At 51.6% G+C, this 12,839-nt stretch overlaps 1 protein-coding gene across 1 annotated transcript; it reads left to right on the top strand.

Annotated features, from left to right (window-relative positions):
- Positions 1-7,173: 7,173 nt before the first annotated feature.
- SLC18A3 (solute carrier family 18 member A3) lies at positions 7,174-8,769 on the top strand (the record flags this gene model as incomplete). The annotated part of the gene is made up of 1 exon (XM_081268199.1): positions 7,174-8,769. The coding sequence occupies one exon, from the start codon at positions 7,174-7,176 to the stop codon at positions 8,767-8,769; it is 1,596 nt and encodes a 531-aa protein (XP_081124325.1).
- Positions 8,770-12,839: the final 4,070 nt, after the last annotated feature.

Raw genomic sequence — 12,839 nt, forward strand, 5'->3', positions numbered from 1 at the left:
TACAACTCAGGTGAAAAAAAGACAAACAACCTAATAGAAAAGCAAAGAGAGAAAAAGGAAAAACAAATGGCTAATAAATATACAAAAAGGTTTTTGGCCAATTAAAAAGTTAAATGATTATAATGATATTGAATACCACTTTTTTTCCATCAGACTGATGAAAGGGGAAAATACTGGTAAAGAGTGAATGCGGGCATGGGCATGGGGGACTTGTACCCCCCACACATTGCTCGAAGAGTGATACATTTATGCAACCACTCTGGAGGGCAATTTGGAAATTTCTTTTAAAATGTAAAATGGGTAGAGATTGTTGGGGTTTCAGCAATCCCAGTTACTAGTGCATCATTAAGCATCTCCACACTAGCACAAGAAGATTCATTGTCACACTGTAACATCTATAAATCAGAAATAATCTAAATGTCCATTGATAGGGAAACGTTAAAAAGCACTGGTTTACTCATAAGAACAAAAATGACACAAAAGCTATTCAGCAGCTTAAGAAAATAGAGCTATTTTAATTAGAGACTAAAGTGGATAGAGTGTTCAATGAAAAATGAGGGCAGAGGAGACATATATAACAAAATTCATGTTAAATATTCTTAAATAGTGCTGAGGATATAACTCGGTTGGTAGGGTGCTTGCCTTGCATGCACAAGCCCTGGAGTTCAAACCCCACCACCACCAAGAAAGAAAGGAAGAAAGAAAGAAAGAAAGAAAGAAAGAAAGGAAGGAAGGAAGGAAGGAAGGAAGGAAGGAAGGAAGGGAGGGAGGGAAAAGAAATTCTTAAATATGTTTATGTGAGCAAAATGTTTGTTAAATTTTATATGAGCTCATATATGTGTATAGAAAGAGTTAAGAAAATGGTTGAAAAATATACTTTGAAAAGAGTAATTGTGTCTCCTGGACTGTTACTGCAGGTTTATAAGTTTCTGGTAATTCTGTGTATGCAGAGTTAGGCCATATTTGTCCTAAGAAACTCAGTCAGTGGATTATCACTGATGTTAAAGGAATTGACATCAAGAGGAATCAGCAAGCATAAATGTAATTAACATAATTTTGAAATAGTGTTTGTATTGGGTTAATAAATACAGTTTCTGGGATTGAGGGAAAAAAAGTAAAAAAAAAAAAAGAACAGTGGAAGGGAGGAGAGAGAAATGGGAAGTACTGTGGATTGAATTGGAACAAATTATATTCCATGCTTGTATAATTATGTCCAAATGAATCCCAATATTATGTGTAACCATTATGCACTAACAAAAACTCAGTGAATCTATAATGAAATAATTTAAAAATTATAAATAAATAGAAGGAAAAAAAGAGTAATTGTGGCAGAGGAGACCAAACAGTTATCATGCTCTAGTTTCTATAAGAAGAATATTTTTCTGTATTACTTATTTGATTAATTTTCATTTTAATAAATGTAGAAGTGGATTCAAACACCACTGACCCATCAGTTCCCATGCAAGGTGCTACAGCTGGTGCTGTGTAGGTACCTAACAAGTAAGCCACAGTACCTATCTTCAAGCCTGGTTTGGGAGAATAGCTTCAATGTTATGTGGGATAGATTCCAGAGGAGCAGGAAATTTGATGGAATTTGGGGCTTGGGGGGAGCTGTTTACACTATTTCAGGAACCAAGGAGAGGAAAACAAGCAGGAGCCGTAAGAACATTGGTTCAATGGTGCACAGGTAAGAGCTCTGAGATCAATTAGGGAAGATGGGAGGAAAGAGGCATTTTGGAAGGCTACAATGCTCAGGGAAGAAGCTGGGCAACAGTCCCAGGAAGCAAGGGGGCTATGCAGGGTCTGTGAGCCTGGAAGCTTGCCTAGAACTTTACAGAGAAACAGTTGGTGTCCATGCAGGAGTGGGTTGACTGAGTGAGGAGGCAGGGGTGTAGGGAGGTATAGTGTAGGGAGGTATATAGTGTTAAGAGGAGATGTAGAGTCTGAGCTGACATCAGGCAGGAATCTGCCTCAATGGAGGAGAGAGATCAATCTGAAAGACTCATTGGATTGGAATGGAAAGTAAGTGTGGGAGCAGAAACCAGAGGGATTTTTGAGGCTTTGCTTTGAATCAATGGTTCATGTGAACTATCTGAGAGTCAGAAGGAAAGCAGGTGGGCTTTGAGGCTCACTTACATTGCAGAAGCCACAGTCCCTTTCTATGTTGTGCACAAGGCACTTCTGGGCCCTGGGATAGACTAGCCAAGGGCAGCCAGGCAGGCACGTAGCACTCTGGCTTCCAGCCACCCGACTCACAGTTTTCCGGGAACAGCTGACACAGGCCACTATGTTCCTTTGAATCTGAGAATACATGGCTGTGGAAGCCTAAATTAATTAGGTGATGTTGAAGCCCTGGGGCCCTCCCAAGGCAGCATATAGGGGAGATGTAGCAAGGCCTGGGCAAACTATACCCCTCACCCCAGTGCCGGAATCCAAAGAGGCTCATGAGCTTCATTGGAACTAAGCCTGTATTTAAGTGCTTCCAGGGAGACAAAGAAATAATAAATCAGGAGCAGGCACCCCGCCCACATGCTGCCACCACCACACCAGCCTGCTTCCTCATGAAAACACAGTCATTTCACTTCTCAGGGACCCATGTCTTAGTGAAGTAATAAATGACAAAAATCCCAGAATCGATGTGTCCCTATGTCCTCCTCAGAAATGAGGCCAGGCTGGACTGGTAGCTCGCTCCATTAAAGCCACCACAACCTTGCAACCAACTCAAGAGCCCCCCATATACATAGCAGACCTCACCCAGGCATGGTGCAGGATGGCTGTCCTTCCACTGCCTCCCCAAATTCCCATACACCAGGAATCCCCAGTCCCCAATCAGCTCTCCATGGCACTAGTCCAGCAGGAGACAGACTTTGTTCTATCAGGCTGAGACCACAGCTATGTCCACTGGATAAAAAGAAAAGAATGTTGTCAAGCCCAAATCACCAAACTATCTCTAGCCACATAGAATAATAAAGTTCCTACTAAGATTCAAGCATTTGGGTATATCTTGTCAATCTTCTCAGCTGTCTTGCATCAGAATATTATGGTGACTAGAAGATGGACACTGAAGCTAGATCCTCTGTATTTGAATAAGTCCCCACTGCTTGTGAGTTCTCTGTGGATAAATTACTTCACCTCAGTGTCCTTGACCATAAAAAGGTAATACAAATGTTGGTGAGAGCATTAAATGAGTTAATATTTGTAAAATGCTTTTAACGGTGCCGGGTACATCATAAGTACTTCTATGTGTTTAATAAATTAATTTCTTCCTTTACTGATTCAACTGAAACTTAGTACTACATGTACCCTGCAGTAACAATGGCTATATGTGGTTAAAAAAAAAGCTTCCATTTTCCCAGGATTGGATGGGAAACTTCCTTTCATCTATAAGTTATGCTTAGATAGAGGAATCTTGGGGGAAAAAAAACTTACCAAGAGTTCAAGGAAGGGAAGTCACAGGCACAGGAAGACAGTTGGGCCCTAAATCAATGGAAGTGTAACTGATGTGATACAGCAATCTGTATACGGGGTAAAAATGGGAGTTCATAACCCACTTGAATCAAACTGTGAAATATGATATATTAAGAACTATGTAATGTTTTGAACGACCAACAATTAAAAAAAAATAAAAATAAAAATAAGCGACAGCGCTAGGGCCAGCACCATGGACAGCTCCAGACATCCTCAGCAGGGAAAGAGGATTGTTCTCACAGCTGGTCCCAGATCAGGGGATCTTTCTCCCTAAGGCCTTTTGCTGAAGAAGGCCATTGCCCACCTCTAACCCCTGTACTCAGTCCTTGGTGCTAATTGAAGAAGGGATGGGGTGATTTCAGATCTGGAATTTGAAGAATGAAGTTTAGTGTCCCTGGGGCCTGCTGAAGGAACCTGCCCAGTACCTTCCTTTTCTCCTGGGTCTTCATCTGCTTAAGCCACCAGGTGTGGGTAAAGCAGCTGCAGCATAATAAGACTCAGCATGAGGACCACAAGGCAGGTTCCAAAGTCTGGGTTTAAAGCCAGGATCTGTTACATGGATCTTGAGCTAAGATCCAAGTCTTCTATGCCCAGTTTCCTCAACCAGTAAGACAAGGGGGATAGCATTTATACTACACAAGGACTGAGAAAGAACGAAGTAAAACTGAACACACAATGCCTCTGACACAGAACAAGTGCTTAATAAATGAGCCTAATTCTTGCCATATAGAATGGAGGACTGGAGAGTTAACATGATCCCAGAGACAACTTGGCTTCATGCTCAGAAATAGCTATGAATTATGTGGGCTAGGGAGCTGGGAGAAACAGTTTTCACCTTGAAGTTACCAGGAAATTTTCTCTAATATTCCATTGTTTTTTAACCACAAGACAGAAAACTTAAGCCTCAAATTCTTTCCTGCCTCCTGTTTTTAATCACACAGGGCAAGTAACATATGCATAAACAATCACTGCATGTTGGAAGACAGCCCCCTTTAAAAGCCTCTATTGGAGTGTCCAAAGAGCTCAGAAGTCTTAAATGATTAGACCCGGGCAAGTGACAAAAATGTGAAAAGTCAGCTAAGGGTGAGACTAGGATGAGCTGGAGAATTATATGTAATGAATAAAGACTCTCAAATAAAATTTAAAATAATTCTCTTACCCTAAAAGAGCCCTTCTACAACATACATTTCCATTTGATGGCTGCAGTGAGTGGACTCCCACCTAAACCCTTACTAGACTTTGCCAAGGCTAAGTCCCAGATAGGGATTATGAATCACCCAAGGAAAGTCAAAGCCAGGCCTGTCTCCACAATAGGGTTCTTTCCCTCCCTCAGACAAAAGGGAGGTTCTCTGTAGAGCATGTTCCAGCAATGCCACAAGTAAAGGAGTTTCTCCTCCTTCCCTGGGATGCCTGGGAAGATTCGGCAATAGATGGCAAAGCTGTTGCCTCTCACACTGACACTCTGGTCTCCATTGCCTCATCTCACAGAGAGCTCAGGGACAGAAGCCAACTTCCCAGTTCCCTTTGCACCCTCCACCAGCCCAGACAAAGCCTGAAATCACAATGCCCACCTAACCAGAGGGCCCATCCAGTTAGCCAGGGTGCCTCCATGTCTTATCTGCTCTTCACATGTCCCTCAACTGTGACATGAGGATAAAACAGCACATTTTACAATGATAATCACAATAGCAAGTACTTACATTGCTCTTACTAAGCCAGGAACACTAAGCAGTAGGTAATCCATTGTTCCATTTTACAGAAAAAGTAACCAACAGACAGAGGCAAAATATTTCCTCCTAGGTCCCCTTATCTAGTAAGTGGCAGATCTGGCCATCCTAAGTTGTCTGTCTCTAAAGACCACGTTCTTTGTACTGCATCACGATGCCTCCTGCAAGGTGGGAGTCACAGTGGGAGAAGCTGGATCTAATAAAATAGTAGTTTGCTTTTGAGGCCAGAAGAATGAGGTTGGAGACTCTGGAAGAGAGACAAATTGTAATCTCAACAACACCAATCCCCCAACCTCAGCTGCCTCTGAGCTTCTCTCCTGCCAGTCTGCGGAGTGGAACACAGGCTCTACGTGCCATACAGGGTCAAAGTTCTTCTGGGGAGGCATCAGGCCCAGCATACACTCCTAGACAGCTCAGCCTATCAGCTGAGAATGGGGCACCTCGGCGTGTGCAACTCTCTCTAAAGGTGAGCCTCCCTCGAATCTCTCAAGACACCAAGGCTGCTGGGCCTTGCGTAGTGAGTGGGCGCAGCTCCCAGGCGGGGTTTCTTACAGCTCCAAGAGAGGACGACATAACTGACGAGCCCACCCGGGGCTGGGAAGTGGCTCTGGAGTTGGGGGAAGCTGAATCAGGGTATGTAGAAAAGTGGGCGGAGACTCGCAGGAGCTGAGGGAGGGCTTGGTCTGGTGCCGCGAGGGCCTGGGAGGAGATAAGAGTGGGGAGGGGGTGAGGAGAATAGAAGGGAGAAGAGGCGGAGCTGGGGGACCCGCACTGAGATAGCAGAAGGGAGAGTCCAGGCAAGCGGGAGGGAGGAGGGTGCCAAGGCAGTGCGGGAGACTGCGAGGAACAGGGTTGTATTAGCGAACCCTGCCTGGGGGCGATCGACTTTCCCCCCTCAATCCCCACTTGTTTCATAGCCGGGAATTAGCTGCGGTGACATTCTGCCGAAGGGCTGGTCAGTCCAAAGCAGGCCCAGCAGTCTCTGAGCCTCCCCCTCCCTTTCCGCGGGGGTGGAAGGAGCCAGGGGGCGGGGCCAGAGTAAGGGCTTGGGGGTCAGTGCCCAGCGCCCCTCGGGTAGCGGCTCCACATTCCAGCTGCGAGAACAGATGGACGCAGCACGGCTCACCTCGGGGGCTCCCAGCCCGCTGTGCGCCGAAATCCTTCTGAGGTGGCGATTTCAAGCCCGGGTTGCCCCATCTCCCGTTGGGCTGCGGGGAACTGGCGGCCGCGCCCCTCTTCCCATGAGAAGAGCGGGGGCTGACCCCGTAGGTCCTAGAACTGGAAGAAACAGAGGGCCGGTTCCTCTCATGGTGCGCACATCTCCAAGGGGTTTGTGCAGGACCATTCTGCACCAAGACCCCTTCCAGGGGCTTCTAGCCCCGGCGCACCGAGGGAGAAGACCCCTGCCCTGCCGCGCCCCGCCCCTGGCCCCCGCCCCGCCGACGTTGCATTAGCATGAGCGACGCAAGTGGCCGGGGCACCACTCGGGGGCCGGGACTCGCCGCGTCACAGCCCCGAGTGGAAAGGAAAAAAAAGAGGAGGAGGCGGAGGAGGAGGCAAGAGCCGACGCGAAGGGAGGGGAACGCGGCGGCAGGGCGAGTGAACCGGCGGGCGGCAGAAGCATGCCCCTCGGCCCGTGCGAGCGGCCTCGGCACGGCAGGGAGTGCTTGCTGCGCTCCCCAGGCGTAGCACTCCCAGTCTCTGCCCCAACCCCTCTGCGCACCCGCCTTCGCAGCCGCACCTGAGCCCACTGGCGGCGGGTCCCAGGATCTGCTCAAAGCGGAGGCGGCTCCTTGCCGGACGGAGTCTTTGCATTTCCCTGGACCCGGGGGCATGAGCCCCACAGCCACCTGAGGCACAGGGGGCGCTGCGCGGCGAGGACCGCGCCCCCGAAGTCCCGCGCCCTGGTCTCTGCACTGCGGGACGCTGGTGCCCAACTCCGGTGGAGGCGTCCTCGGAGGAGCAGCGAGGTGGGGGCATGGAACCCGCGGCACCGGCCGGCCAGGCCCGGGCAGCGGCCACCAAGCTGTCGGAAGCGGTGGATGCGGCACTGCAAGAGCCCCAGAGGCAGCGGCGCCTGGTGCTGGTCATCGTGTGCGTGGCGCTGTTACTGGACAACATGCTGTACATGGTCATCGTACCCATCGTGCCCGACTACATCGCTCACATGCGCGGGGGCAGCGAGAGTCCCACCCTGACCTCCGAGGTGTGGGAGCCCACCCTGCCGCCGCCCACTCTGGCTAATGCTAGCGCCTACACTGCCAACACCTCGTCCCCGACGGCTGCTGGGCCTGCCCGATCGATCTTGCGGCCTCGCTACCCCACGGAAAGTGAAGATGTGAAAATTGGGGTTCTGTTTGCCTCCAAGGCTATACTGCAGTTGCTGGTGAATCCCTTGAGCGGGCCCTTCATTGACCGCATGAGCTACGATGTGCCGCTGCTTATTGGCTTGGGCGTTATGTTTGCCTCCACAGTTATGTTCGCCTTCGCCGAGGACTATGCCACGCTGTTCGCAGCACGCAGCCTGCAGGGCCTGGGTTCAGCCTTCGCCGACACGTCCGGCATTGCCATGATCGCGGACAAGTATCCAGAGGAGCCCGAGCGCAGTCGAGCGCTGGGCGTGGCGCTGGCGTTCATCAGTTTTGGAAGCCTAGTGGCGCCGCCCTTCGGGGGCATCCTCTATGAGTTCGCTGGAAAGCGCGTGCCCTTTCTGGTGCTTGCTGCCGTGTCACTCTTCGACGCGCTGTTGCTGTTGGCGGTGGCCAAGCCCTTCTCTGCAGCTGCACGCGCTCGAGCCAACCTGCCAGTGGGCACGCCCATCCATCGCCTCATGCTGGACCCTTACATCGCTGTGGTAGCCGGCGCGCTGACCACTTGCAACATTCCCCTAGCCTTCCTCGAGCCCACTATCGCCACGTGGATGAAGAACACGATGGCGGCGTCGGAGTGGGAGATGGGAATGGCCTGGTTGCCGGCCTTTGTGCCCCACGTGCTAGGTGTCTACCTCACCGTACGCCTGGCGGCGCGCTATCCACACCTGCAGTGGCTGTATGGTGCGCTGGGGCTGGCAGTGATTGGCGCCAGCTCGTGCATTGTGCCAGCCTGCCGCTCCTTCGCGCCGCTAGTGGTCTCCCTCTGTGGCCTCTGCTTCGGCATTGCACTAGTGGACACCGCGCTGCTGCCCACGTTAGCCTTTCTCGTGGACGTGCGCCACGTCTCAGTCTACGGCAGCGTCTATGCCATCGCTGACATCTCCTATTCCGTGGCCTACGCGCTCGGGCCCATAGTAGCTGGCCATATTGTACACTCGCTTGGTTTTGAGCAGCTCAGCCTTGGCATGGGCCTGGCCAACCTGCTCTATGCGCCCGTCCTGTTGCTCCTGCGTAACGTGGGCCTCCTGACGCGCTCCCGGTCGGAACGGGATGTGCTGCTCGATGAGCCGCCGCAGGGTCTGTACGACGCGGTGCGCCTACGTGAGCGTTCTGTGCCAGGCCCGGATGGCGAGCCTTGCAGCCCGCCTGGCCCTTTTGACCGGTGCGAGGATGACTACAACTACTACTACACACACAGCTAGCAGCCCCGCTCCTCTTCCAAGCCACCCAGCCTACCCCCTTGAGTCAAGGTGCCCTGCGAGCACACTGGCCAAGTCGGGCTCAGGGCCCGCCTCCTCCAGCGAGTTCCCCAGCTCCATCCCAGTCTTGTCTTTCCTTGTCCTAATCCCCTTTCCGCTACCCATTCCCTATTCCCCTTCTCTTATCCAATGGGGTCTGGAGCACCAAGGTATGAGAAGAGATTGCACTCCTGGCAGAGAGGGAGGTGTGTGAGCGGCCACCTCAGCGCTCCCTAGCATAGAGCAGAATGTTTGTCTGTACTCCCTTTGGTTTTTCCCAGTGCCAAACTTGGCCTGCTGCCCCACGGCACCTCCGGCCAAATTAATAAACCATGTCTGTCCGAGGAGGCCTAGTCTCTTTACTGGTGAGGGTGGGCAGATTGGCACAAAGCCTGGGAGAAGGGTGGGTGATCTGGGACTCCAAACCCCAGTTCAGCCCTGAGTTTGGTAGCCGTGTGAGAATCTGTGGTTCTTTTATTACCTGGGAAAGGTGATACAAAGGAAGCAAACCCATCATGGACTTTTCTCCACATACACAGTAGAGCACACGTTCATCTCAGCCAGAGAGAGCCCTTCCTATTCAAGCTCAGCAGATGGCCCCGGGGCACCAGCGGAAGCCTGGGTACCCCACCCGGCCCTTGAGGACACTTCTGGAACAGGCCAGAGCTCCTAGGATCCTAGGCTGGGCTTCCCTTCCTTCCAGTATTCCGATCCATCCAGGCTTGCAGAAAGGAATAGGAATAGAGCTGTTGTGGAGAGAGGGAGGAAAATGGGCCCCATCTTTCAGGGAGTATGTGTATGTTAGAGAGGCAGACTGTATCCTACAAGGAGTTGTCAGTTGTCAGCATCTCTGCTATGTCCCTGCCAAGCAGGTTTGGGTCCTGAAGGGAAAAGATGGGCGTGTGGGAGCTGGAAGAGAAGTTTCCCATTGTTGAGTCCTGGTACTGGGAGCCCCAGGGTCAAGTGTGCCAGATTCTCCCTGTCACGGAACCCACAACCACTGCTGCAAGTCCTTCCATTCCAGAGAGAAAAGGCAGTTGGGTTAGTGTCATCTATGTGTGTGTGTGTGGGGGGGGGTGTTTGTACTGCTGGTGTGTGCATGTCTGCCTTGGTCTTTGAGTCTGGCAAGGTGGGTGTGAGCAGCGTTTGTCTTTGTGGTGAATCTATATATACTCTTCTGGGAGCATCTATATGGGAAAGGGGTTGTCTGGGAGGAATGTGTGCCTCTTGCCAAATGTCCTAAGCAGCTCAGGTCTGCCATCCAGGGTGGCCCAAATCTGCATTTCCTCAACTCCACCTCCCACCCCAAAGTGCCAGAAAGAATGGGATGGCAAATGGAAGAATGTCCTGCAGGGATCCACAAGCTGATTCATTATTATTATTTTGAAAGGGGGTATAATGTAGGGTTTGAGCCTGGCCTGGCCACTGGGGAGGGGGACAGTCATTTCCTTCAGATCGACACACCCAATTCTGCTTATGCAAACACAGCAGTGAGTGATGGGGGGCTTGGGGGATTGCGGAGACTGGGGAAGACTGGGCTTGGGGTGGACCGGCGCCGGCAGGCCAGCGTTCTTCACCCAGTTCTTGTGTCTGAATCCCGCAGCTGGTCCGCGACATCATCAGGGAAGCCGTCCAGGCAGGTTCCGGGACTGGGAGGTGGGATCGCGGGGGATGGGTTGCAGAAGCCAGAGGACCAAGAGGAAGAGGGGGGGAGGGGCCAGGGGAGGGAGAGAAAAGGAGAAAGGGGAGGGAGGAGGAACTGGAAGGAGAGGAGAGGCGCGGCGGCTCGCTAGCCGCCAGTCGGGCTGCCGCGGGGACCCGGCGACGTCGGAGGCTCCACTACCCGCCTAGGTGGCAGCCCCCACCTCTACGCTGCTGACGCGCCTTCCCCCACCCCCATCCCTCTGGCTCACGTTTCCGCCCCCAGTCCTGCTTGGTGGTGCAGCGGCATCCGAGGCTACAGAGTCCAGGAGAGCAGGTGAGAAGGGCTGGGCTGGTCGGGCAGAGGGCGGCACAGGAAGCGGAGCCCGGGAAGCGGAGGGCAGGGAACAGAGGCGCTGTCCCTCCGGAGGAACTGTCCAAGGAGCGACAGCATCGGGGCCCAGAGGCTCCAGGACCCTCGGAGGTCTACCCATGATAGGAACAGCCGTCGGGGAACACACAGGAGGCTGCGGCATTACGCAGTTTGGGTGCCAGGGCTTGGAGAGGCTTCACCATCAGGGCTCCGGACTCGTGTTCTCATCTCACCTAGAACCGCAGAGAACTATGCTTTCGGTGCCCTCTGGGAGGGTCCGCGGGACCCAACCTGAGCTTCCTGAAGTACTGGGAGCACCCAGCTGTCTTCAAACCCTTGTAGAAAAGTGAAAGGAGCGACAGCAGGTGGCAATTCTGACCCGGGTCGCAGCTCAGAGACGCTGTGATGCCCGACCGAGTAGGGTGGGACCAACAGAGCAGAGGAGAGATCCCTTCCGCTGGCTTTCACGACCAGGTCAGCAGGAATACAGATGGGAGGGCACCAAAAAAGACAGAAAGACATATATTCATATATATGTAGGTGCTGGCCCCATGAAGAAGAGGAGCTGGCAGGTGGAGACCACCAGGAAATCAATGGCTGAGGTCTGGGCTCCTAATATGAGGCCTGACTAGTGTTACCCATGTGGCACCCCTGGGGAACCAAAGGAAGAAGCAGCCTTGGCTGCACCTTCTGCAGGGACTTTACAAACTTGACCTTGCCCTCGTGGCCTCCTCAAAAACAGCATAGTGCTAGGGTGGACTCTCACCTGAACACTGCCACTTTGGCCATATAGTCTTAGGCAGTCCTTGCAATCTCTGGGCTTAGTTTGGGAGTGCCCTTCACTTGCCTGCAAAGACTTTACATCTTTCTGCCAGCAGGGCCATTCAGTTCCAGGATCCTCCAACCTTGGACTTTAGTGCATCCATCTTTCTGGATGCTGTGTTCCAAAGATCAACTGACCCACATGCAAGCACCAGGGCTGTGCTTGCCTCTGGTTAGGGGCAGTAGTAGTAGAATGGGTTAAACATATGCCTCAGGCTCTTGGGGAAAAAATAGATGATAGTTTGATGGAAATCCTGGTTGTATACCTCTGCAGATTAGGTTTAAGTGGATTGCAGGGGGTAGAGACTGTACCCCCACAGCTTTAAAAATTGGCCTTTGCCCTTCTTGAGCTGGCTCACTTCTACTTTACTTTCAAAATTAATGTGTACCGCCAGGTTGTCAGGTGGCTCTTAAGCACCCTAGTCATCCAGTTTCCTAAATCATCTCCATCCACATTCTTATGGTACCTACCCTTGGAGCCTGCTGACCAGTGATAGCCTAAGTCATAGCCTTTCCAGCAGGCCCTAAGGTCCCTCCTGCCTTGGTCATAGGCCACTTCCAAGCATCCCAGAATGCCTTCTAGAGCAAAAGGCCTTAGAGGACCTTGGAGTCATTCATGCTCATGTTAATTCACACAAGCATTTCTTTTCTTCAGCTGACTAGCATTCCCCCTACTCCATGCCACACCCCAGGCCAAGCACCAAGGATGAAGCACTGGGCACAGCAGATATAGTCTTGCCCTTGAGAAGCTCAAAATCTAATGAGAAAAAGAGATTTCAATTAACAAAGTACATGCCAATTGGATTCCAGGCAGGAGCAAAGCTAGAATTCAGTAGTGACCTCTCATGGATTGGAAATGGGCAAACCCAGCCCTGCTTCCTCCAATGCTGCCCTGGGGTGATCACTTGGCCTTTGGTAGCTGCAACCTTGATAGAGTAAGTCTTAGTTGGAGGCTCACTTCAGAACCCACTCTTTCCAACATGGGGGCTCAGGGAGGTCATTGTGCTCACAGGAATAGGCATGGGATCAAAGATTAGAGCCAAATCTTCAATGAGGCTGACTCCTAGATACTGTTTTCAAATTCTAACCTCTGCATGGGGCAGAAGTCAGGCTGTGGGCAGTGGAGGATTCCTTGTATTACTCTCCTTCTTTGTCCCCAGATCTACACCTCTGCTACTTGAGACCAGGAGTCACCAAG

Source organism: Spermophilus citellus (genome assembly GCF_964194105.1).
Source record: "Spermophilus citellus genome assembly, chromosome: 15".
In the NCBI taxonomy this organism is placed as follows: domain Eukaryota; kingdom Metazoa; phylum Chordata; class Mammalia; order Rodentia; family Sciuridae; genus Spermophilus; species Spermophilus citellus.